General features: G+C 43.9%; 1 protein-coding gene across 4 annotated transcripts in view; it reads right to left on the bottom strand.

Moving 5' to 3' along the window:
• The window catches only part of SLC36A4 (solute carrier family 36 member 4), a 104,634-nt gene that overhangs the window by 33,165 nt on the left and 44,123 nt on the right, over positions 1 to 27,346 (bottom strand). For all 4 annotated transcript variants that reach the window (XM_081197405.1, XM_081197403.1, XM_081197406.1 and 1 more), the window contains exon 10: positions 24,234 to 24,403. In XM_081197405.1, the coding sequence (XP_081053531.1) occupies positions 24,234 to 24,403 (170 nt within the window). The remainder of the gene's footprint in view (positions 1 to 24,233; positions 24,404 to 27,346) is intronic.

The following is a 27,346-nucleotide window of genomic DNA, read 5'->3' as shown; positions in this document are numbered from 1 at the left end:
AGCATGAAAATGCTTAACTCCTTTGCAACAGGAGCTTGCAAACTAATGCATATTTTAAAAATCTGAAATGCAGCTAGCCAAGCACATGTTGCACAGATGGTCCATTTGAAATCCGGGTAAGAGTCATGGCCTGGTTCACATGGCAAGCTAAGCCAAATTCACACTAAGTTTTGTGTGAATGTGCAAGCAGACAGGCAGGCTCCAGGACAGGAGAACATGGCTGCTTGGCTCCTCTGTGCTTATTTTGGGCTCATGATTCACTGGTTCAGCTTACCCCAAACCTTGGACAAACCTTGGTTACAGCTTGTGGTTAATCTGGAGAATGCTAAACCATGGCGCCATACTAAGCCAAACCATAGATTAATACAGTACAGCAGTTACGTACACTCCATCCGCTCTGCTGAGAGACACCAGTTTTGTTTGTCTCCAGTGTGGTGTAGTGATTAAGAGCGGTAGACTCATAATCTGGTGAACCGGGTTCCCGTCCCCGCTCCTCCACATGCAGCTGCTGGGTGACCTTGGGCTAGTCACACTTCTCTGAAGTCTCTCAACCTCACTCACCTCACAGAGTGTTTGTTGTGGGGGAGGAAGGAAAGGAGAATGTTAGCCGCTTGAGAATCCTTAGGGTAGTGATAAAACGGAATATCAAATCCAAACTCTTCTTCCTCTTCTCCTCTCCCTACCCAATTTCCATTCTAGCTTGCCATTATGTTTAACTTTGAAGAAACGGTGTCTGAGCTTAACTCATTTTCTTCTTTCCTCCTCATCCCCTTTTTCCTTCTGTATTGTGGCTTTTAGCCTATGGGCAAGGGCTGTCATGTTATGTGCTGATCTTCAGCCACGTTTTCAGCTGAGGAACGCTTTAAAACCAACAAGATGTCTCGCCAGTTCTTGAGACTCTGCGAGGTTTCGTATAAACTTCAAGAAAGACCTCGTGGCTCCTCTCGCACGTCTGGAACTGAGCATCTTGGTAGTAAGGGCCAGTAGTCAACTGACAAGGGCATTTGCAGGCCCCTTGCTAAGACTTCAGTGAATTTAACTGATCTATTGGTCACTCACCTTTCCAAATACGCTTCACACCCTGCTGAAAACGTCTTCTTTTTTAAGTGTTAAAAGTTCCACTGCAACTTTTCCGCATCAGCTATTAAGCGCACCCCTATCAGAAATGCCCAAATCACAACCAGCCAAATCGCAAGTTGAATACATTTTTAAAAAGAATCAAAATGTGGTATTGGAGGCTGTCGAAAGCATTCTGAGAGAAGTGCAGGGAGAAGGAAGACGAGGGAACAGCTGAAAGAGCTGCCAAGAGAATAGGTGCAACCCTTAAGGTATCTTCAAGCTTTGGCCTAATACAGTGGTGCCTCGCAAGACGAAATTAATCCGTTTCGTGAGTCTCTTCGTCTAGCGGTTTTTTCGTCTTGCGAAGCAACCCTATTAGCGGCTTAGCGAATTAGCGCTATTAGCGATTTAGCGGCTATTAAAGGCTTAGCGGATTAGCGGCTAAAAGGCTATTAGCGGCTTAGCGGCTTAGAAAAAGGGGGGGAGCGGGGAAAAATCGGAACACTCGCAAGACGTTTTCGTCTTGCAAAGCAAGCCCATGGGGGAAATCGTCTTGCGAAGCAGCTCAAAAACGGAAAACCCTTTTGTCTAGCGGGTTTTTTTTTGTCTTGCAAGGCATTCGTCTTGTGGGGCACCACTGTACATTATCTTCTTTAAACAGCTTCTACGCAGGTCGACTTCTCTCTCCTGCAAGGCTAATATAAACATGGGAGGAGGGATCCAAATCCAAATTAAGTCCTGGGATAAGCCACCCGAAGCAGTGCGCTCGCAATCGCTAACGCTCCCAAAAGACAAAAGCATTATTCCTACACGTGCATCTATTGCATGAAATGTTAGAGGGAGCGTATCGTAAAGTCGAGCTAGCTAGCTTTTCTGCGGCAGCCGGCATTCCATGAGAAAGGCACTTAATAAATTGAAGAGAAAAACCAAGCTGGGCGTGGAGGCATCTCGGCTCTTGTGTGTTTAATTGACAACTTTTTAAAAACACTCATGGCACCTTAGGCTGCCATCCCAACCACTGGCCTGCAGCAGGAGGTCTAGGTGGAGTGGCATTGCCATTGTAGCATCCACCACCCTGCCAATTGTGCTGGCCAGAGACCGCCTCTCCTGGTACGCCCCGCAGAGGACCTTAAGGTCCATGAATAATCATAGTTTAGAGGTCCCGGGCCCTAAGGAAGTCAGATTATCCGCCACCAGGGCCAGGGCCTTTTCAGTGATGGCTCCGACCTGGTGGAATGCTCTGTCCCATGAGACCAGGGCCCTGCAGGATTTAACCTCCTTCCACAGGGCCTGTAAGGCAGAGGTATTCCACCTGGCTTTCAATTTGAACTTGGCCTGATCTTTTTCCCCCCTTCCTTCCCTCCTTTCCCCCTTTTTATGAAGATTACCCGCTCTGGGATTCCACAGTTAATTCTCCCTTCGTCTCCTCGCTGGCCCAAATAGGACTAATTTAGCCAACTAGCCCTGGTGATCATCTAATGTTCATTGAATGGATTTTCCCCCTAAATTGATTTTTGAATTCTGAATTTATTGTTATTCACGTTTTAAGCTGTATTTTATGCTGTTTTCTGTTGCATCAATTAAGTGTTTTAAATTTGTTGTTAGCCACCCTGAGCCTCGTTTTCTGAACCGGGAAGGGCGGGGTATAAATAAAAATTTGAATTTGAATTTGAATTTGAATAAGCTGGAAGGGACCCCAAGGGTCATCTAGTCCAACCCCCTTGCAATGCAGGAATCTCAGCTAAAGCATCCATGACAGGTGGCCTTCCAACCTCTGCTTAAAAACCTCCAAGGAAGGAGAGTCCACCACCTCTCTTGGGAATCTGTTCCACCGCTGAACAGCTCTTACTGTCAGAAAGTTTCCCCCCTGAATGCTTAGTCGGAATCTCCTTTTTTGTAAGATGAAGTGGGGGCGGGTGTCTATAGGAAAATGCCCCTTTGCTGAGCCAGCTCCAAGGCTGCTGCAATAAAGAAGCCCAGATTGTCTGGCTCAGGACCCAGAGGATTGTGTGTCAGCACAGCTGCGCCCCCCAAAATCTCTGCCAGTGGTAGTTTCCACTCACCTGCTGCTTTGGGCAGGTGCACTGGGCTGCTCACAAGCAGCGGTGGATCTCCAATGACAGCAAAAGCCAGCAGAACCAGCCAGGGCACCTCCTGCCAGTTTAATTTCTTGGTGCAGAAAGTATTGACCTGATGTGCAGAGATCTTTCCTACTCTAATTAAATTCAAGAGGGTTCTGGAAGCTCCTCTGCGTGAAAGAAACAAGCTGAAGGCTCATGATGTTTGGGTTATTCCTTCAGAGAAGCTGAGTGCAGCTGGTTTAAACTGGTTCTTTCAGTCAAGGTCATGCTGACAATGCAGTGGTACCTCAGGTTAAGTACTTAATTCGTTCCGGAGGTCCGTTCTTAACCTGAAACTGTTCTTAACCTGAGGTACCACTTTAGCTAATGGGGCCTCCTGCTGCCGCTGCACTGCCGGAGCACGATTTCTGTTCTCATCCTGAAGCAAAGTTCTTAACCTGAGGTACTATTTCTGGGTTAGCGGAGTCTGTAACTTGAAGCGTATGTAACCCAAGGTACCACTGTAATAGTAAGGCCAGAAGGTGCCTGGGTTTCATTTTCTCTTTCTGTCTCTTTTCATTCTGGTATGGTGTTCTGTACATAGTCTGCTTAGTGTTAAGGTTTAGACTTATTTACAGTGGTACCTTAGTTTATGAACATAATCCGTTCCAGAAGTCCGTTCTTAAACCAAAGCATTCTAAAACCAAGGCGTGCTTTCCCATAGCAGCGGGAGACTCAATTTACAAATGGAACACACTCAACAGGAAGTGGAACATGTTCTGCTTCCAGGGCAAAGTTCACAAACCAAAACACCTACTTCCGGGTTTGCAGCATTCTTAATCCAAGTTGTTCATAAACTAAGCTGTTCTTAAACCAAGGTACCACGGCATCGTAAGTTTGAGCTAAGTCTGCTGCAACTGGATTTCTTATGGACAGTGCCAACCCTGAATGTATTGGATTTGTGACCGTTATGCTCATTTGCCGTCAGCAGCAGTAAAGCTCTACTGGATGAAATACAATTGCCTCTGGTCTATTTTGGGGGAACCCTGCAACGTGTTTAAGTTGTTACTAATTATTATTATTACTATTATTTATTTATTTATACCCCGCCCATCTGGCTGAGTCTCCCCAGCCACTCTGGGCGGCTCCCACTCAAGTGTTAAAAACAATACAGCATTAAATATTAAAAACTTCCCTAAACAGGGCTGCCTTCAGATGTCTTTTAAAGATAGGATAGCTGCTTATTTCCTTCACATCTGAAGGGAGGGTGTTCCACAGGGCGGGCACCACTACCGAGAAGGCCCTCTGCCTAGTTCCCTGTAACCTCACTTCTCGCAATGAGGGAACTGCCAGAAGGCCCTTGGCTCTGGATCTAAGTTTCCGGGGCTGAACAATGGGGGTGGAGACGCTCCTTCAGGTATACAGAACCGAGGCCGTTTAGGGCTTTAAAGGTCAGCACCAACACTTTGAATTGTTACTCTGCTAACTATACATCAGAGTTCTGCTCTGGATCAATAATGAATAGAATTTCAATGACAGTTTCACCCCATCCGAATCCCCTCCAGCACGGTGAATCTGAATCATAAATTGCTCTGCCCATTAATGACTAAAGGCTGTAGACCAGTAACTCAAAAGTCACAGTTTGGTTCTCTGCACAGTACCTATATGCCACCCCAGGTTTAAACTCAAGAGACTAGAGGTTTATAGGAGGTGCAACAGCTGAGACAACTAGATTTGTTGGCAGATCCCTATAGGGTACAGAAGACCCTTCTTCGTAGAATCTTGCATAGATTCCAATTGAGGTTTGAATCAAGACTCCTTAAAAAAAAAACACCAACCCCCCTTTTTCCAAGGATAACCTGCCAAAAGAAGCAGAAAGAAAGTGTACAATAGGGGAAAATGAGTGTGGAGTTCGGCATTGCTGAACTGCCATTAAAGCATAGGAATTTGCGCTGGAGAAAACAAAACCATGCAATTACGTTGTAAATTTCTGCTATTTCACACAGCGGAATGTCTGGCGAGAGACGGCATTAAAAAGCAGGCTCAAGAGATAAATACTGTGTAATCAAATGGTGGTTAAGTTGAATGTCGAATAATTAAAACTGCCCTTAATACAGCTGAGAGTCACAATGACTTCTTCGTCCTCAGCAGTACGGAACATAATCTACAATTCTGAGAGATTTATAGCACCAAGCAAGAAAAGCAAACCAGGAAACTAGAAGTCCAAAGGGCTTTGGAGCCATGGATTTTCAAACTGAGTATTGGAGGACTCTGGTGGTCTTCAGGCGCTTAGCCTCTTACTCTTCTAATTGTGGAAATTTATGGCTTAGTGGCACATAAGATTATCCTGGATTATCCTGGAAAGGTCCAATATGACCTTTCACCAGCCAGCTAAAAGAGCCGAGAAACTCCTGGTTCTATGCATGGCACATTCTTGTGCAAAAGGACACTTTTTCAGACCACAAATCGATCACCCTTGAAATATTCAGGGCAGAGGAAAGATAGAATGGATTCTTTCTTGTAGATACACCACTGGGGGATTTGCCATAGATCAACAACACTTTGACTTAAAAGAAGGGGTCATCTGCCATGGCAGACCTTGTGCTAATTATTAATTCCTCTCTCGCCTCACTTTCATGCTTGATCCGATTTGATTTAATATCTGCATGCTGCTTTCCCAACAACCAGCGTGAGACCGAATCATGCTCCAGGGCAATTACTGCAGGAGTATGCCACCAGACAAGTCAATATGGAAGTCTTATTAGATACTGGAAAGATCAAGAACCCCTGCTTAGGTTAGGGGGTTTGTTCTGGGTTCATAGAATCGTGGAGTCGGATGGGACCATTAGGGTCATCTAGTCCAACCCCCCACCCCACCCCAAAAGGCAGGAATCTTTTGCCCCATGTGGGACTCGAACCCACAACGCTGAGATTAAGAGCCTCATGCTCTACCGACTGAGCTATCCCAGCGCCAGTGAGTTCCTGGTGAAGAGCACAATTCAAAGTGTTGGTGTTGACCTTTAAAGCCCTAAACGGCCTCGGCCCAGTAAACCTGAAGGAGCGTCTCCACCCTCATCGTTCTGCCTGGACACTGAGGTCCAGCGCTGAGGGCCTTTTGGTGGTTCCCTCATTGTGAGAAGCAAAGCTACAGGGAACCAGGCAGAGGGCCTTCTCGGTAGTGGCGCCCGCCCTGTGGAACGCCCTCCCCTCAGATGTCAAAGAGATAAACAACTACCTGACATTCAGCCCTGTTCAGGGAAGTTTTTAATGTGTGGCATTTTAATGTACTCCTGAGCCTTCTGCCAATCCCGCTGGACCAGGAGGTTCCAGCACAAATGGAAGAAGGAAACTCTCCAGCCAAACCAACCCTAATTTCACATGCCTCTTATAAAATCCAGTGTGCTACCACCTGACAAAAGCAGTGCTATGAAACTAGGAGATCCACAGGCAGTTTAAGGTCCAGTGTGAGCGGGGGGAAACTGTTTGAGGGCTGTGTGTGTCATGTGTGAATAAAAGCTGGCTTTTACCACCCTCTGAAGACTCACGTGGACAACTCTCTTCAGCTGCAAAGCCTTGGTTATTCTGCATATGCAAAGTATAAGAGCAAGCAATAATCAAGTTGACGAGGTTTTTATCTGCATAAGCACGGAGGACTAATCCACAGCCTTCTTGCATGCTAACCTAAGATAACCACCAATCCGAAGAAGAATTTGGCAGGGAGTCAGAAGAAACTAGAGTGCGGGAGAGAGGGAATAGAAGTATCTAAAGCAGGAAGAGATTAGAAAAATCAGATGGGGAAGGAGGGACACTGTCCAAGCCTCACAGGTGCCTTTCTAGAAGATTCTAGCTGGCTCAATACATTAAATCCATGAGACTGGGCAAAAGACTGCCTTGTATCAAAATTGAAGGCCCTTGTTGCCAGAACTCAACACCACTTATTCAGTGAGAGATTCACTAGCAACATGGGAAGCTGCCTCATTCCAAGTCAAACCACTGGTTTATCTACCTCAAGTATTGTTTTCTGTAAGGGATGCGGGTGGCGCTGTGGGTTAAACCACAGAGCCTAGGACTTGCTGATCAGAAGGTCGGCGGTTCGAATCCCCACGATGGGGTGAGCTCCCGTTGCTCGGTCCCTGCTCCTGCCAACCTAGCAGTTCGAAAGCACGTCAAAGTGCAAGTAGATAAATAGGTACCGCTCCGGCGGGAAGGTAAACGGCGTTTCCGTGCGCTGCTCTGGTTCACCAGAAGCGGCTTAGTCATGCTGGCCACATGACCCGGAAGCTGTCTGCGGACAAATGCTGGCTCCCTCGGCCCATAGAGCAAGATGAGCACCGCAACCCCAGAGTCGGTCACGACTGGACCTAATGGTCAGGGGTACCTTTACCTTTACCTATAGTTTTCCGCAAGCAGCTCCCTTAGGGTTTCAAGTCAAGTCCACTCAACTCAGTCTTACCTGGAGAGGGCAGGGACTGAACCTGGGACCTTCTGAATGCAAGTGCCACCACTGAGCTATGACCCGCCAAGCTGCAAATAAGTACACTTGTCTGAAGTTATGCTTAAAAATCCTCCTCTCTCTATCGCCACATAAATCCGGGGGTGTTTGCTCAGACTCAAGTTTGGCCAAGTTCCACAGCAATTATTCCCAAGCAAGGCTGCACGGAACTGTAGCTTTTTGGATTTTTGTTCTGCAGTATCCCTTACGTGAGGTATTATAATGCAAAGCCATCTAACCTAAAAACCTCTAGAAGCTTTCCTCTAATTGCAAACAGTTAGGTGTGGGAGGCTCCAGTTCTGAACGGTAACATAGCAGTAGAGAGTTAAAACCTTCTTTCCCTATCTCACAGACTAGATTTGTCTGGGGCTGGGGCTCAGTATACTATAATAATAAATAGTAGTAGTAGTAGTAGTAATAATAATAATAATAATAATAATAATAATAATAATAATATGTTATATATTACGATATATATTATTCTATTTTTATTATTTTAGTAATTAATTATTAATTATTATGTTATTTATTATTATTTTTATTATTATTCAAAGTGTTGGTGCTGACCTTTAAAGCCCTAAACGGCCTCAGTCCAGTATACCTGAAGGAGCGTCTCCACCCCCATTATTCAGCCCAGACACTGAGGTCCAGCTCTGAGAGTCTTCTGGCGGTTCCCTCGCTGCGAGAAGCCAATTTACAGGGAACCAGGAAGAGGGCCTTCTCGGTAGTGGCACCTGCCATGTGGAACGGATTCCCATCAGATGTCAAGGATATAAACAACTACCTGACTTTTAGAAGACATCGGAAGGCAGCCCTGTTTAGGGAAGTTTTTAATGTTTGTGTTTTATCATGTTTTTAATATTCTGTTGGGAGTCACCCAGAGTAGCTGGGGAAACCCAGCCAGATGGGCGGTGTATAAATTAACAACAACAACACATAGACGCCACCAAACTATTTGAGAAAGTCTACATCTAGTTTGGTCTCAAAACAAATATTTCACAAATTCTCTACCCACACTGTAATTATTTAAGTTCTGAAAGGTCTTTACACCCTTTCTGCTCAACATTCTTTTCTTTAGGTCATTCATCTGTAAACTAAATGAATTCTATTCCTGTTACAGATGCCAGCATAAAACGAGCTGTCAAAAATGAGCAGTTCCATTGACAGTTCCTAGTTGCCTCCCACTGTTGCACAGATGAATTAAGTTCTCCCAAGGACTTCAAACTGAAGACTCGGTGCATACAGGTTCCTATTTACCAGTACATCCATATCCCAAGCCTTTTAATAAATGAAACCTCAAGTTTGCCACTCCAGCAGTAAAAATAAAATAAAAATTCTGCCACAGTTCATAGTAAGATTTATAGGTTTAAGTACAGTGGTACCTCGGGTTAAGAACTAAATTCGTTCTGGAGGTCCGTTCTTAACCTGAAACTGTTCTTAACCTGAAGTACCACTTTAGCTAATGGGGCCTCCCACTGCCACCGCTGCATGATTTCTGTTCTCATTCTGAAGTAAAGTTCTTAACCCGAGGTACTATTTCTGGCTTAGCGGAGTCTGTAACCTGAAGTGTCTGTAACCTGAAGCGTCTGTAACCTGAGGTACCACTGTACAAGGGATGCCCAGACACCCATTTATATATGAAAAAACTTACTGATTAAAAGCAAATAAAATATCTGGTGCCTTCCAGATATTGCATTACAACTCTGTGTTGCGTGGGGCTGGTGTGAGTTCTTGTCCAAAATAAGCTGGAAGGCACCATGTTGGGGAATGAAGTCCTAATTTCCCATAGTTTCTACCCTTCCACAAATGACAGGCACAAAGCGATTTCAGCATCAGTGTACATTCCCTGCCTTTAGTTTGCCTGAGACCATATTATACAGGATTTTAATAACCTGCCCTCCTCACATCCCTAACCAGCATTAACTGCTGGTTGCGCAGTTTGCTAATTAAAATACATGAACAGAACAAATAAAAAATCATGATAAAAATTCTGCCAAGGCAAAAGTAGCACTGAACAGCTTTCAAAACTTGATAAACCTGCACATTCGTGCTGCTTCCAAGGGATGCAAACTACTTTAGAATTCCCCTTTCCTCAGGCAACAATTCTTAAATAAAATTTCCTTATACGGGCTCATTTCAATTTTTAAAAAATCCCACGCCAATTTCTTTTAAATATGATTAGCAAAGTTTACATTTATGGGGAGAAAGTTACTACCCCCTCCCAACTTCCCAATAAGCAAAGCATGCATTTTATTTTATTTTTAATTGCCCGCATCTTGAAGTTTCAAGTGCTGAGCTGTGTTGAAAATATTTAGATTTTTAAAGAGAAAGAGAATTAAAGAACTTGGGCTGCACATTTAATATTAATTAAGGAAATAAAGGAGGTGGAGGGGGGAGAAGAGATAGCAAGAATGCATGTGTAGTGGAGTTGATTTGATGTAAACAAATGTAAAGGGATGCAAATTTGGGGCACAAGAATTCATAATTTCACATATTCGCTCAGGGGTCTGAACCGGGAGCATCTGACCGGGAAAGAGAGACCGGGGTGGGGGCAGGTCATAGTGCACAGTTTGATGAAAATGTTGACCCAGTGTGCAATGGCTATGCAAAAGGCAAAACCCATGCTATGGATCATTAGGAAATGGAATAAACAGAAAACTGCCCGTATTGTATTAAAAGTAAAGGGACCCCTGACCATTAGGTCCAGTCGGGACAGACTCTGGGGTTGCAGCGCTCATCTCACTTTATTGGCCGAGGGAGCCAGCGTACAGCTTCTGGGTCATGTGGCCAGCATGACTAAGCCGCTTCTGGAGAACCAGAGCAGCGCACAGAAACGCCGTTTACCTTCCCGCCGGAGTGGTACCTATTTATCTACTTGCACTTCGTGCTTTCGAACTGCTAGGTTGGCAGGAGCAGGGACCGAGCAACAGGAGCTCACCCCGTTGTGGGGATTCGAACCGCCGACCTTCTGATCGGCAAGTCCTAGGCTCTGTGGTTTAACCCACAGCGCCACCCACACCCCACATTGCCATTATGCAAATCTATGGCGAGACCAGACTTGCAATACTGTGCACCATTCTGGGTATTAAAAAGGATACTGTGGACTTGGAAAAGGTGCAGGAAAGCCAGTCAGTATTTGGGGTGTCTTAGCTTAGAGAAAAGGCGTGTGAAGTGCAGCCATGATCGAGATGTTTAAAATTATGCAAGGTGTGGGGGGGGAAGGGAAGACGTGAAGGCTTTTCTCCCTGTCTCATAATATGTACAAGAACTCGGGAACAAACAATAAAGCTGAATGTCAGAAGATTAAGGACAAAAGTTTCTAGATGCAGCACATCGTTCAAGCACAGAATTTCTTCCAATTGCATGCAGTGATGGCCACTAACGTAGATGGCTTTAAAAGAGCGTTATTTATTTATTTCATAAAATGTATATACCGCTGGATTGTAAAAAAACAAACAAACCTCAAAAAAAAGGTTTACAAAGAGACAAAACCACAAAATTCAAAACTGTACCTTGGAAGTCGAATGGAAATCCGTTCCGGAAGTCCGTTCGACTTCAAAAACGTTCGAAAACCAAATCGCGACTTCTGATTGGCTGCAGGAAGCTCCTGCAGCCAATCGGAAGCCACGGAAGCCCTGTTGGATTGTTCGAGTTCCAAAAGAACGTTCGCAAACCAGAACCATCACTTCCGGGTTTGTGGCGTTTGGGAGCCAAAACAGACGAGTTTCAGGGTGTTCATGATCCAAGGTATGACTGTATTTTAAAACATGCAAAAGTTACAATACTGTAACAGATTAGAATGACACAAATTCACAATGGCTACCACCAGTTGCTGGGAGCCATAAATATGGGGGGCGGGGCAGGGGAGCACTCAGTACCTATTTATGGGTTTCAGACTGGTCACTGCCAGAAGACGACGCTGGACTCAAATGTGCTTTTGGCACACCCCATTTATTTTTGAAACATTTAACCCACCAAGGTAGCTTTCAGAAAAGAAATTTTTAAAACAAACCAAAAAAATGCAAGTTGGAAAATAGCACCGGCTCATGTTGCTGATGGTTAAAAATTAATACATTGATAAATACAACCTTAAAAGCCCAAAATGCTCTAGCCTTTAGCTTGGAAAAAGGAGGGTATTCCAAGATTCCAAGACTTCTGAAGTTTGTAGTTCTCTCATGTACACAAAAACACAAACACACTGCTGCTGCTTATTTGTGGTTCTATGACAACACCAGAGACCTACATAGTAGTCATCTTCTGAATCAGGCATAGATGTCTGACGACAAGCAATTGGTCTGTCAAGCCCCCAGTTCATTGTCTGCTATCATCATCATGCTTACGAATCCATTATTTCCTTGAAGTTTCTTCCCCTCCCTTTTTTTGAATTAAAAATAAGGCCTATTTCAAACAACGGAAAATAATTTCTGAGCTCACTGCAATCATCGCACATTTTCTCAGCTTAGCAAGAGCACAGCTTACCAAAGATGCAAAGACGATCAAAGTGTAGATTCAATATTCATTTTCATTCATACACAAAATCTAAATTACGTTTATTAGAGCCTTGCCAATTATTTTATCATTAGCATTCTGCCAGAGATTGGTTGGGAGGAATGATTTGATGAATTCGAAAACGCCATTGTTACATTTCCACGACTCCACTTAGGGATAATGGCACTTCCAGTTTCCAAATGGCGTTTAATCACTGTCACTCCCCCCGCCCCAAGTTTTGCAGCAAAGTTCCTCAGAGTAAACATCCTTACATCTAGGAATGAGTGTCATGTGACATGCAAAGAAGGGCAAACAACAGCGATATGATCTCCCTGAGCTAAGCAAACAGACACATTCCTTATTCTGATTAAATTCATGGGTGGAAAAAACTTGAAAAGTCCATGTGGTCAGTAAGGATGCAAAACCTACCGTTAGGAATCTGACCAGTCAAAAAGGATTTGGTCAACTAACCTGTCAAACAATGGGGAGGTATTTCTATAGAATTAAAGTTTGTTACAATAAATATATACTCTAATGATCAACTGGTTGGACAAAAGCAATTGGTTTCCTTGATGTGGTTTGCATAATCGTTCCTGGCATCATAAACCATGGATTGTGAAGCCAAGATCAGGAACAAAACACTCCTCCTTCAGCCTTCTTTATGGTCCAGCTTTCTTTATGGTCCAGCTTTCACTTCCATGCATCACTACTAGGAAAACCATAGCTTTTCCTATACGAACCAGAGAACACTGGCTTAATACTGGCCAACGAACCAGAAAAACAAATGTGGATGTGATCACAGAGGGGTGAAAGAAAAGTGATGAGCCCCAGAACTCATGCTCAGCTTTGTAAACCATGTGCGTAAGTGTTCAGAAACACAGTTCCCTAAGAGGCACATTAAGAAACACCCTCGGTAGCTCCAGAACTGCGCGCCACCAAGCCCGATTCGAGATATTAGCAGTGGTTTGCACCACCCTAAAATGTCCCAGGATCCAAATATCCTCCATTACCAAATAGGCAGGAAACAGTGGGTTTCTTTGAGAAGGCAGTTCATAACTGAACTGACTTTTTCTTTTGCAAATTTTCCTTTAATCGAATCGTTACCTAATTTACAAGCTGCACAGGGTTTGTTTTTTCCTTCTTCTTCGTCATCAATAGATTTGAGTTTCAAGACTGATATTCTGCCAGCAAACAGAGAGAAAGGGAGAGGGATTAAACCCTCATCACCCACCCAAGTACCCTGATTTGGCCTTTTTTCCCTGCTGCTGGTGAACTTATTGCCTTCCACAGAGGGTAAAAATTGCTATGATATCTGCAGAGGGAACAGAATGTTCTGTTTCTCTCTTAGCTGACTGGAAAATAAAAGTGTTGTAAGCAGGGGGGGTCCAGGCATCTAAAAATGGGGTGTTTGTCCCCATTTGGGGTGAACAAATGCAGTCACCTATTGTTGTTGCTTTTGATAGCCTATGACCCTAATAAAATTATCAGCCTCTCTGGTCATCGGTAAGGAATAGGTTTTCACTGAAAAAGCACCTTAATTATGGAGGAAATAGCCAAAAAGTGCAATATCCAGTTTGGGGCTATAGGTTTCACACCTGTTGCCCAAGAGGGCTCCAAACTGACAGAAAACAACCATAATGTATTGAAATAATTTTTGGGAGCATTACTGGGGGGAAACAGAGGACCTGGCAAAACCTGTAATTAATGCAAGTAAAAAAAAGCTGTGTCTTTTTCTTTTTTTAAGAGTTCACTTACACATAAAATTGTTCAGAGAAGCTGAATGGTGCTCTAAGAAGCTAAAATGTTCCAAATTTAGCCTGCCAATCTGCCCTAATCTGTGATCAATCATTTCTCTACTGCAGTGATATTCCTGGTGCAAAACAATAGTCTCCTCTCGTCATCTGTCAAGCCAGTTCCAGAACGTGAGACCAACTGAGTGCAGGACACATGTGGCCTCTTCTCCAATAATTGGAGTTTTCTTTACCCATAAGTAGGTTGTTTAAAGCAAGAGACTGGCAAGCAACAGAATACATAATCGGGATGCAACTCCAGAGAGTTAAATCCTGGGGACAGTGTAGGAGATTGAGCTTTGGTCAACCGACATGTTAACTGAACACTGATAAATTATCAACGGGCCTGTGAATTAAGGGCTAAGTTATTTAGCTGGGAGGAAAAGCTGTTTTGATTCTACACAGTGTGAATGTTAATACGGAACGAAGGAGAGTATTTACGACGGTGATGAACATCCTTTGTGGTTAACCTGAAAATCAGCACACTTCCTTCAGTATCATAAAGAGGGATTGATAATCCAGAAATGCATATTAAACCAATTGACTAATTAGGTGGGGGAACTAAGGATTCTTCTTGACAGCTCCAGCGTTTCCCAATGGGATTGGAAAAGAATATGAAGGAAGCCGTAAGAGTATCAAAAGAAATCCAACTGGAGAGAGACCTGTTGGAATGTAATGTAAAAGTGCTGTTTATAATGTATAAAGTATTATTGGAATGGAAGACAAAGCATGAGCAAGTAAAATCCTCAGTGATACACTGAGCAATAGATATTGGTCATAAAGTAGACATGGTCGCATGGGAACGATGGTGGATTATGGATATAAAAATCACAGCATGTTATGGTCTAAGAGAGAATTATATAAAAATGATATATTGATGGTATCTAACACGGAGTAAATTGGCGAAAGTGTATAAATCAAATAAGTGTTGAAAATGTAAAGAGAAAGAAGGTTCTTTTTATCCTATGTGGTGGTCTTGTAGTAAGATTAAAGCTTACTGGGAAATGATATATAATGAATTGAAAAGGATGTTTAAAATAACTTTTGTAAAATAAAAAAAGATAAAAAACCCAGAAGCTTTTCTGTTGGGAATTACAGGGACAGAACTACCTAAATTGTATAGAAACTTATTCATGTATGCGACTACAGTGGCAAGAATGTAACTTGCCCCAAAATGGAAATAAACTGATGTCTCAGTAAAGGAAGAATGGATACAAAAACTTATAAGAAATCAAGACAACAAACGTTTTATGCAAGAATAGAAATGGTTTATTGAATATTTACAGATAAACTGTAAACAGATAAGAACATTGGCAGGATTATTGTAAAAACCTGCAGTTTTATAAGAGTATATATTTAAAGCAGATGAATAAATGAGCAAATTAAGTTAATTTGGATATGCAGAAGGTATTAAAAATAAATTTAAGGAACTGCAGAAAGAGGGGGAAGGAAGTCAAGTTTTCAAATGTTAAAATGATTGTAAAATTAGTGAAATGTACAAATCTGAAAAGCATAAATAATTTTTATTTTTAAAAAAATCCAGTCTATTCAGAATGCCTTGCTAAATTCACGTTTCGGAATTCCTCGCTGCTTTAAAGTAAAGCTACACAATTATATACCAGGTTTTAATTTCAGCCAGTATTCAGATCTGTAACAGCTTTCTACAATAAAGGCCAAGTTTAATAAATAATAATAGTGATAGTAATAAGTGGCAGAACTGAAATAGAGTATGTCAACGAAATGTCCAGAGTAGAATTCTCAGTGGATTCATTTAACCAGCAAAGCTTTTAAATATGACAGCAAGTCCCCTGGGTTTCCTTGAAATCCAACATCTCTTTTCAGAGTTTAAACACTGCAGTTTATATATTCAGGTAGATTCCGACTTACTTTCACAGATATTTTCTCCTTCGAATAAAGCTGTGGTGTTAGAGGCAGCTCTTAAAGGTAAAGGTAAAGGGACCATTAGGTCCAGTCGTGACCGACTCTGGGGTTGTGGCGCTCATCTTGCTTTATTGGCCGAGGGAGCTGGCGTACAGCTTCCGGGTCATGTGGCCAGCATGACTAAGCCACTTCTGGCAAATCAGAGCAGCGCACGGAAACGCCATTTACCTTCTTGCCAGAGCGCTACCTATTTATCTACTTGCACTTTGATGTGCTTTCGAACTGCTAGGTTGGCAGGAGCTGGGACCGAGCAACGGGAGCTCACGCCGTCGCGGGGATTCAAACTGCTGACCTTCTGATCGGCAAGTCCTAGGCTCTGTGGTTTAACCCACAGTGCCACCCACGTCCCATTGAGGCAGCTCTAACTATATACTAAAAGGCTCCAAGGCGGTGATTCCTAAACTACGATCTGGGACGCACGACACAACAGATAGGAGAATTGCTAGACTGCGCCTTGAAAAAACCATGCTGCCATGCAAGATAATACCCACTTAAGAGATTTTATTACAATCAAGTGGTAATATACATTTCGTTAAACGAAAAGGAAACAAAATGCAGGGATGTTTTCTGATCAACGGCGCAGTCGCCCCTCGCCAATGTCATGGGCGGCAACGCCATGCTGGGGGAAGAAGCAAGGGCACTGTCAACAGAATTGCAACATGGCAGCCTGAATTATAGTTAACAGACTGAAGGGAATGCCAAAAGCATCACCACTGTGCAAAAAAACCCCAAACCCAACGGTGTCAGGGTTCAGGATAAAACTAAACGAGGCAAATGAAAAGAAGGGCATGCAATGCTAACCAAGTTATCCTACAGCCGCAAAATGCATGCAATGTTTGAGAATGTGTGTGTGTGTGTGTGTGTGTGTGCATTCACACACCATATGGCGCATAAGGCTGAAGCGGTGCCTTCAGTTTTTATGTAGTAATAATAAATTTATTTATTTATTTATTTTATTATTAATAATAATAATAATAATAATAATAATAATACCCCGCTCATCTGGCTGGGTTTCCCCAGCCAGTCTGGGTGGCTTCCAACACAATAATGCATCAAACATTAAAGTCTTCCCTAAACAGGGCTGTAGAAAGAAACTCTGTACATTAGGAGTTTGGGGGAGACAAGTCTAAGGAAATAGAATTGTTTTTGCAAGATTGTGAAACTTAAGACTTAGGGGTTGATAGCAACCTCAGGCACCAGAATAGGAAACCCAATGTATTTGTTATTGCCACTTGTCGTATTTGATAGTTTCTACCCAAACACACAGAGCCTAGGACTTGCCGATCAGAAGGTCAGCGGTTTGAATCCCGACGAAGGTAAGCTCCCGTTGATCGGTCCCTGCTCCTTCCAACCTAGCAGTTCGAAAGCACATCAAAGTGCAAGTAGATAAATAGGTACCACTCTGGCGGGAAGGTAAACGGCGTTTCTGTGCGCTGCTCTGGTTCGCCAGATGACCCAGAAGCTGTACACCGGCTCCCTCGGCCAATAAAGCGAGATGAGCGCCGCAACCCCAGAGTCGGCCACGACTGGACCTAATGGTCAGGGGTCCCTTTACCTTAACACAGACGTTTTCTCATTCATTCAACTTGTGCTGTATACCCTCTTTTTAAAAAAGAAAGCAAGCCAGCCAAGTCCAGCTGCCACATTTCCTCTGCACAAGAGTCATACAGGGGCTGTGTTCACACGCCACAGTAAACCACAGGTCACATCAAACCCTAGTTTATGGTTTACCTTGAGCGAGTCAAACAAATGTCAACCGGTAAAGCCAAGAATCAAAGTTTGCTGCCGCTCACACTTAGGGAATGACTTCTGCGTTCAAAGTAAAGCATTAACTACGGTTTACTGTGATGTGCAAAACTGAGCCATCACTTTTATCTACAACCAGACAGACTCAGCAAGCGGGTATGAAGAAACCGGTCACAGTGCCTGCCCTTTATTAGAGGAAAACCAGGATTGTTCTAGCGGTATCACACACACAACCACAGCACTATGTTATCTAATAAGACATATTGTAAAAGGTGAATAATTCATAAGCAAGGAGCAGCAAACTATAAAACGGAGAAAAAGAGTATGTTTATCTTAAGAATAGGGCCCTGTATTACTCAGAGTTCTTTTAAGTTATAATTCAATTGATGACTTTGATTTTTCTTCTGCCCCTTGAGTCCTTTTTGGGGGGAAGGGAGTACATTGCTGCTCAATCATTCAACGTTCTAGCCAAGGCAACACATTAATAAAGAAAACAACTGTATATATGCTTTCCAGGAATATCCCAACTGTTTTCAGATGAAATTGAAGGAGTGCTGTTTTCCTAAATTATTTTGCATCAGACAACAGGTAAAGATGTACCTCTCCATCCAGAGTTTTGGCGAGGGGTGAAGCGTATGGCGATACTTTAATTCCTCTTCTGTTGCATGATTTATCTGTGATTGTTACTATATTGATTTGCCCAATTGTGCATGGAGTTTGGCCTTACCATTAGGCGGAAAAACACCAACAACATGGGTCAGGAGATGTTGCCAGCACTCCACACATCAGCACTGGTGACCACAAGCTGCTGGTAGATGATTTTGTCTACCTGGGTTCCACCATAACAAGTAACATCTCCATCGATGCTGAGCTGGAGAAGCGTGTTGGCAAGGCGACTATGGCAATGGCTCGCCTCTCCAAAAGGGAATGCAACGCTAACGTCCAATACCAAGAGGAAGGTCTACCAGGCTTGCATGTTGAGCATGCTGCTTTATGGTAGTAAGATATGGGCAACTTACTCCCATCAGAAGCGTCAACTCAACACATTCCACATGTGCTGTGTCAGGAAGATTATGAGCATCACATGGCAAGACACGAGTCCGAAACAAAGAGGTGCTCTCCCCCAAGCCCACATTCCCTGCACGTTCACACTCCTGTCTCAGCAACCTCTACACTGGCTTGGTCATGTCCACAGAATGGAAGATGGCAGGATCCCCAAAGACATGCTCTACAGGGAGCTGGCTTCAGGCACCAGGCCCATTGTCAGGAGCTTGCCGGCTGCCGGCTTGAGAAAACAGCACACAAGAGGTAATTAACAGAAGATTTATTGCACACAAACAATTAGCCTCCGACCGCTCTCTGTGAGCATCCATCACAATCAAGTTGACCCCTCTGAAGAATCCTTCCGGCTACTGCAGAATATCTTGAACCTCCTACGTCTTCTGCCTTGGACTTTCCCCATTTGTCTAGTCCTAGGACTGATGGGTTCAGCTACCTCCTCTTCCGGTGAGGAAATGCTCTACCTCCCTGGTGTTGTGAGTGACTGTGATTCCTCAAAGAGCTGGCTCTCATCCAGCCCGCCTCTCCTGAGCTGCTAAGCTTCATTCCTGCCAGCTTCAGAGGGAGGACGAGGCATCAGCCCACTGGTTCCAGCTGTCTGAGAAATCTGCAAGTCTCTCTGTTCTCCTTCTGCCTGCCTGCCTGCCTGCCTGCCTGCCTGCCTGCCTGCCTGCCTGCCTTCTATCTCAGGCTGTCCTTCCTGGTTTTGGGCTGTTGTGTTCATGACAGTAGACCAACTCTATGTTACAAGGATTTCTGCAAACATGACATGAAGAGTATTAACATCAACCCTGCCGTGTGGGAATCTCTTGCAGATGACTGGGAATCCCTGGAGACATGCGGTCAGGTCAGCAGTGACCAGAGGAGAAATGACCATTGGGAGCAGCGCCTTGGTGCATCTGCAGCAGCACAAGTGGATGCCTTCATCTTCCCCAGCTGTCTCTCCCACATCAGTCTCTACAGCAACAGCAGGAGCTGTAACTCTTCAATGGTTTGACTTTACCCCAAAGGCACATTCTTCCATTGTCCCACAAGACAGATAGATGCCAGCCTGCCAGTTACTAAAGGGATGTTGTTTATTTTTTTCTTGTTAATTGTCACCGTTAGGTCTGTTTTGTGCCACCCTCATAACCTTGGGTGAAGTGTGCATCACAACTACCTCCAAATAAATAAATCGCAAGATTGTAAAGTTGGCAGGGACGCTGAGAGTCATCTAGTCCAACCCCCTGCAAAGCAGGAATCCCAATTACAGCATCCCTGACAGATGGCCACCCGGCCTCTGCTTAAAAATCTCCAAGGAAGGAGAGTCCACAGCAAAGGAGAGCCCACTACAGTTCAAATAAAAACCAGAATATAGAACAATCCACAATTCAACCGATAAGATCAAAATATTAGTATAAAAACACAGAACAATTACAAAAATAATTTTACACCTGCTTGCTGAACATGCACAAAATTCTATCAGAATACTTTTCAGATAGTTCTCCGCCCTGCCCCACCCCCACCCCCCCCGGCTCGGGGCATACTTGCAACATTCATAAGAACCGCACAGAGAATTACCGAACTCAGTACTCTCAAGACGCATTAAATAAAGAGATGGTGGGAGTACAATTGAAGTTAAGTTTTGCATACTTTATGTGAATGATTCATGGTAGTGGTGGGGATTTTTAGGGGGGGGGGAGTCTCGAACATTTTCCAACATCTCCCTTTCTGAAACAATAAATCTCTTGGTTTACTTATCACATTTACATCCTGCCTGTCTTCTACAATGTCAAGACAAAATAGCAGACAGAGTTCCTATCCAAACACTGATGAGATTAAGGCTGCATTCACATAGATGTTTATTCAGTTTCCCCAACATTTCTCTAACTCTTAATTTCCGCATAATATTTGCAGTTTCACGCGACATGAGAATCACTTCCAGAAATCCAGCAGAATATTGGAGAAGTATAGTGTGGATTTCTGTGTTAATTGCTTCTGGGGGGTGGGACACATCTGCAGCCCCCTTAACCCAGAAAATGAGAAGAGTAAAGTGACAGAATTTGGGGTGGTATCCCAGCATACAGTTCTTTCCTGCTGTTTTCGTGAATGACTCATGGAGAAATATTACATGCGCAGAAAGGGGGGGGCGGACACAGCAATGTTGTTCAATGACGTTTGTTGTTCTGCTACACTATGCCCATTGGTGTGAATGAAATTTAGTGTGACATATCAGTCAAAAAGTCACAGTTTCATAACACAAACAGGCATTGCTTTGTGAAAAGAGCATTGGAAAACAGGACATACGTGTACCCTGGAATTTTTTGCATGCACATCAGATAGATGCTCTACCACCAAGCTGTAGCCTTTCCATGTGAACCGATCATAAACAAAACTTACGCCGATTGCATCAGCAAGCAATACTAAATGGTGGAGTGGGCAAGCAAGGTCTGTAAGCATTACGATGATGAGAAAGAAGAACATAATACTGAGAAATAATGGCTGGAGGAGCAAATAAATAAGGTGCTTCCAGGCGTCTGCTTACTTGCACAAAGTTTGGCTGTTATCCCTCACTTTCTAAATACCGTACTTTTCCATGTATAAGACTAGGTTTTTTCCTTTAATAATTATGCTAAAAAGTGGGGGTCGTCTTATACATGCATAGTGCAAAGGGTGGACGTTTGACTGGTTGCTGCCTTGGCTGTCAGCGGCTACTGGGCGTGTTATTGGTATGTCTGATTTAGGTTTTACAGACTACCCTTAATTCCTCTCCTTGTGCTGCTAAAATGATGGTTACCAGAAGCTGTGCCACCTTCGTGAAAAACCAACTTTCAGAAGAGACTGCCCAACTGCCTCTGCAGTTTAGGATCTTTATGGCAAGAAATCTCTGAAGCACTTGCCTGGAAGTCAGTCAAACCTGCTACACAGATAAAGGCTTCAGTGTTCAAATGCAGGGTTCAAATCAAATCACCGTGAAATGCATCTGGAGCAAACTGTTAAGATATTGGGGGGGGGGCAGGCACAAAGAGAGAGAGAGAGCACGCGACGGAGGCAGACAGAAGGAGAGAGGATAGAAAATAAATTCTTGGCACCCTCTGGTGTTCTACTCATGCAAAATGCGTGCAGCACACATGTTCACTGACAGCCATGTAGATATTTCAACAGGGAGCTTATCCCAGCAAACGCATTGAAGATTAGGCACCATAATTTCTCCTAGTTTGCCTTGTTGCTTCCGCCCACCTCCCTTGTTCCTTTGTTGAATAATAATATTAAATTAGCACCCGCTAATGAAATGTGCTACACATGCCTTTGGCAGCATCCAACTCACTCATTCCATCAGCGCAAGGATTACTGCCAGCACAGCAAAAAAAAAACCCTCCACATTCCACATAATCTATTCTAAGGGATACCCCAGTGATCTGGAACAGATCTGAGGAAGGTGGGGGCACAAACAGGGAGCGAGGGAGGAGAGTTCTACTGCACAAGAAGTAATCCTTTTGCTGATGGAACGAGTTAGCTGGATACTGCTCAGTTACTTTGGCCAGAAGTTTTGCAGTTCGCAATTCAGTTTAGACTGCTCAGTGTCACCTCTGCCCTTTCCTATGCTGTAAGATCACTGCCTGAGTCCCCATCCCAAGTACCAAATGAGGAATGGTGGCTGGCTAAGTGTTCGGGCCTTTTCGGTGGTGGCCCCTCAGTTATGGAATGTCTTCTCCAGAGAAGACCACCTGGCTCTGACTGGTGTATTTCTGGCACCAGATACAGAGCTTTTTACTGTGCTATGGGTCCAACATTATTTTAGCTTTGCAATGGGTTTAGCTTCTGTGCTGTCCCTTGTTTATTTTAATTTCCTCTTGCTCTAACAAACCCAGTTTGTTTGATCTTATAGCTGCAGGGTTTCCTTCGTTCCAGCTGCCTTTTATGCACTTACGGTTTATAACGTTGCTGTTCACCCTCACCCACGACCCAGAGAACTGCCAGCAATGGGCAGCTGATAAATTAAATGAGTAATAAATAAAATTTGGCTCCCTTCCCATTTACACCAGTGTGAAGGCCTTGGGCAGAATGTATGGATTATGCATTAACTGCCCTTGATCTTCCTTCGTTCCTTTTGGAAAGAAAAAAAAGGGCAGCGCAAGGCGAGGCTCGTACGTCACGCACGCCTGAACTTTGGTTGCATCACTGGTGGTTTGGAGAGGCTGTTGACGCATCTGGGTGTATCTGACGGCCTACGCAGCAGGTAAAAGCTTCCCTCCTCCCATGCCGAATCCAATCACGTCTCCCTAGAAAATCATCTTGACACAACTGCACACAGCATAATCGAGTTAAGCTGTGCAGAAACAAGAACAGTTTGAATGCAAAGTGGAAAGATACTTGACCGGCACCTCTTCTTCAAAGGGCTTCATGACTGTGCCAATTGCCCAGCTGCAAGAACAGAAGTCATGATTGAGCCTTTATCTTATTTAACACGGCACCATCAGATGAGCAACAAGGGGAACAGCAGAAGAGCCGTTGTAGAATTCCTACGAATTATCACATCTCTCTCTCTCTCTCGTTTGAGCTGAGCATCTTAGTTTTATCAATCCTGATGGGCCTTCGTGGATGGGGAAAGCTTAGCCACAGCAGATCCACACACTGCAATCTTCCAGACTGAACCAGTGAAATGAACTCTACACAAGGCTCTCCTTGAAGAGCTCCACATGAGCTGGTGATCTGTTTAATTTTTTTAAAATGTGGTTTTTATTGTGCATCTACCTATATATAATTATTGCAAACTATGGGGTACTGGTGTTTCGTTATACGTATATAAAAAATGAAAACTGAATCCAGGTCACATGGATATAGTACACACATCCACAAAGCTGCAAGGTTGGTTTAAAACTGAATTAGCTTTAAGCTCAGAGCAGGACGACATTATAACGGCACGCTGCAAACATTGCATGGAAACATCTTAATGGCCAAAAGATAACAGCAAATCACATGAATTCAGATATGTTCCTTGATGTGTCTGTGTTCATAGGATATATGTGGGCATTTGGCTACTTTATGGAGGGGGGCTTAAAGTTGAGCCAAATATCAGTAAATGCTATTTGAATCCTAAATTCACCAGGCCCCAGTGAACCCTTTCCTCACCTCCCAAGATACTGCTTGTCAAGGGAAACCCAAAAAGGTACCGTATTTTTCACTCTATAGGACGCACTTTTTCCCCCTCCAAAAATGAATGGAGTGAATGCAGGGGGGAGGCAGGCAGGAAAAGCCCCCCAAAGCTGCACACAAGCTCCGTCCAGCTCTTGAGGGCTTTTCCTCAGGAGGGAGAATGGACTGATGCGGCCAGTCAGTCCCTTCTCCCTCCTCGTAGAAAAGCCCACAGGAGCCGCACGCTCCTTAAAGGGTGTGCGGCTCCTGTGGGCTTTTGCGGGAGGTGGGGGCATTGCCATAGCCGTGTGCAGCCTCTCCCTGCCAGAGAGGTTACACGGGGCTAAAGAAGCCATAGCCCCGTTCAGCCTCTCCCGGCTGGAGAGGTTGCGCGCAGCTATGGCAGAAGTTGGAAGTTAGGTCCAACACATCTGGAAGACACAAAGTTGGGGAGGACTGCCTTGCACACAGCCTCGTACTTACAGGTTGAGCAGACCAAGAGCACCCTGACTGCCATCTCGCAGAACAGCTTCAGCTTCTGCTGCACTCGGGAAGCAATGGCCGGAATGAGGATCTCAGCCGGGACGTAGAACTGAATCGAATAGGTAATGAAAATCCCAAAAGAGTAGAGAATCTTGACCATATGGTACAACCTGTTGGAGGAGGAGAGAAAGCCACACGTTTGGACAAAACTCACGCTGGTCAGAAGGATACGATGAACAAGTCTGCTTCAAGGAAAAGGCGCAATTTCACAAAGCATAGTCTAAGCACCTGCCCAAGCATTTACTTGAAGGATCACCTCACTACAAATCTGCCCATTTGACCGCTTAAGAACTGTGCAACTGGCACTTTTACAAATGTCACATAATACTCATTTGCACTCGGAAGAAATCAATCTTTTAGTGTTTTAATGTGTTGGAAGACGCTGAGAGTGGGTGGGGCAACCCAGTCAGATGGGCGACATATAAATTATTTTTATTTTTACGCTTTGGAACTCCCTGCCCATTGGTATTAGGAAGGTTCCTGCCTTCAAGGTATTGTTTTCACCGGCCGCTAAGAACTTTTTTGGTCTAGCAAGCGTACCCAGGCATGTACGGTGGTACCTCAAATTACAGGTGCTTCAGGTTACAGACGCTTCAGTTTACAGCCTCCGCTAACCCAGATATAGTGCCTCAGGTTAAGAACTTTGCTTCAGGATGAGAACAGAAATCACACGGTGGCGGCATGGCGGCAGCGAGTGGTCCCATTAGCTAAAGTGGTACCTCAGGTTAAGAACAGTTTCAGGTTAAGAATGGACCTCCAGAACGAATTAAGAGAGCATGCTCTGGTCCATGGGGTTACGAAGAGTCGGACATGACTAAACGACTAAACAACAACAACAACAACAACAGGCTCCTATGATGTAAGTCATGGGCCCCGCCTGCTAGCCTGCTCCCTAAAATATCACTGGTTTGCTTGTTTCTATATATAGGGTGCCTCCATTCTGCATGGACTGGTTGCATGGCAACATTTGCAAATGGCTTTATTAGGTCCATGAATTACCATATAGCATATATTCAACACAAAAACAGCGACCATTTGTTGTTGACAAAGGACAGCTGGACACATAAAGGGCCCCATTACCTTTAGTAGCTTAGGGCCTCATCAAACCTAAATCTGGCCATGGGTACAGCACAAATCTAGGCAGATTGTTGCAACAGGGCAAGCAAAAATCAGATGGACTAGACAAGCATGGCACACGTATAGATAGCTCTAGGGAAAACCAGTCCATCCATGAGGTGCGAGGAAGCAGCTGCCTCAGGCGGCAGAAATTCAAGGGGCAGCACCCATCCGCCACAGAAGCAACCCAGCTAAGGAAGGTGGTAGTGGAAGAGCAGCACGGTATTTCATTGGCCAGCTTTGCCCCCCCTCATGGCAGTGTGGGACCGGTGGCAAAGCTCTGGGGAACACGTGGCCCTCACAAAGCCTCACTGCCAGGAGGTGAGACTCTGAGAGGGTATTTCCTCAAGGAGAGCGTCATGCGGCAGCAGGCCATTTCGCCTCAGGTGGCAAAACGTCTTGGGCCACCCCTGCCATAGGGCAAAGGTAGATCCAAGGTCGTTTGCAAGGGGACAGAGGACAGAATGCAGAAGGAGAAGAAAGCTCATTAGGATTCTTAACCTGAAAAAGAAATAACTTCACAAAGACTTCAAAGCTGATGACGGTACAAGCTGACTTCGAGCAAAACTCTCCATTCTAACAGAGTAAGCATATTTCCAGCACTAAAAAGCATTCAGGAGAAAAATGTCTCCATATTCGGAAACTATTTTAAGAAGTATTAAATTAAAATTGACTGCTGATTTATTAGCTGCTTCCAAGCAAGCTTTTAAAAATAAATAAATACAAAGGAGATTTTGTTTGTGACTGTTAATCTCTTCATTCCAGCTGGATTCGGTTCTACTTGCCAGTGTGTTTGTGTGTGTGTGTGTGTGTGTGTGTGTGTGTGTGTGTGTGTGTGTTTCACATTTGAAACAGCTAATAGTACAGTAACAGTAATCTTAAAATTCTGTACCTTAACTAACATAAGTAAGCAATGAATCTCTGAAAGATGTACGTATGTAAACTAAAAACAAGAATACATTGATAGAATACAATAGAGGTGGTATTCAACTGAGTTATAACTCAAAGTAGACCCAATGAAATTAATAAATGTGAATGACACACAAAAAAGCATCCTGACATGCAGATAACACAAATCAGGAACTCAGTAATCTTACTGTCATACCCACTCATTCAGCGACCATATTCTCCTTGCAACCAGCCACTCAATTCTCACTTCAACAGAACACTTAGCAACCAATAACCACGTACAAAACTGAAACATAAATAGTGCGAGACCCAATCATTTCTTCCCCAACTCTCACCTTTAGAAATGCAAACACACTGGGTGGCATTCAGCTAACTCAGAGTAGTCCCGCTGAAATTAATCTAATGCTAGGCCGATTAACTCCTGGCTAAGTTTACAGCTGTTATATCAGCATCAAATACTGGAGAATATGGGACACAAAGAGTTAGGTTTGCAGAGAACAGCCTTCCAACAAAAAGAAAACTACTCTGTGAAAAGGCATCTTATCAGCCACTGATGCACAAAGAAGAATTATTTGGACATATCCCACCCATCCCCCACAAAAAAAGTTTCTTCAGAATACCTTTCCTGAGGACTTGAGACCGATTGGGACATATTTGAAAAAGACTTTGCAGTCAAAATAGAGCTATAGGCAGTTGTTCAGGAGTATTATTGTCCTCCATTCATGTGTGTTCTCTGAAGTACATTACAAGTATATTTTCATATTTGTAGGTCTCACTGCTAATCCGTTTTTTATACGTAGGGACCCTCTCTGTATTCTGCCTTAGGACCAACTGTAGCCTCCTTGAGTGTTTCCAAGCTTAGCTTCCTGGAGTGAAACATGTCTCCAACCTTGGTTCAGAAAATGAAATAAACGTCTGTTTGCTATCTGAATTTCCATTATTTATGGAGGCAGCTGGACCATAGAGGTTGCCCTCAACCCTGACACAACTTATGCAGCTATGCTAGACTCAAAGCCACGGTCAGAAAT

The sequence above is a fragment of the Podarcis bocagei genome (assembly GCF_964188305.1).
Source record: "Podarcis bocagei genome assembly, chromosome: 6".
NCBI classification, from domain to species: Eukaryota; Metazoa; Chordata; class Lepidosauria; order Squamata; family Lacertidae; genus Podarcis; species Podarcis bocagei.
This window is presented reverse-complemented; position numbering and strand designations above follow the sequence as displayed.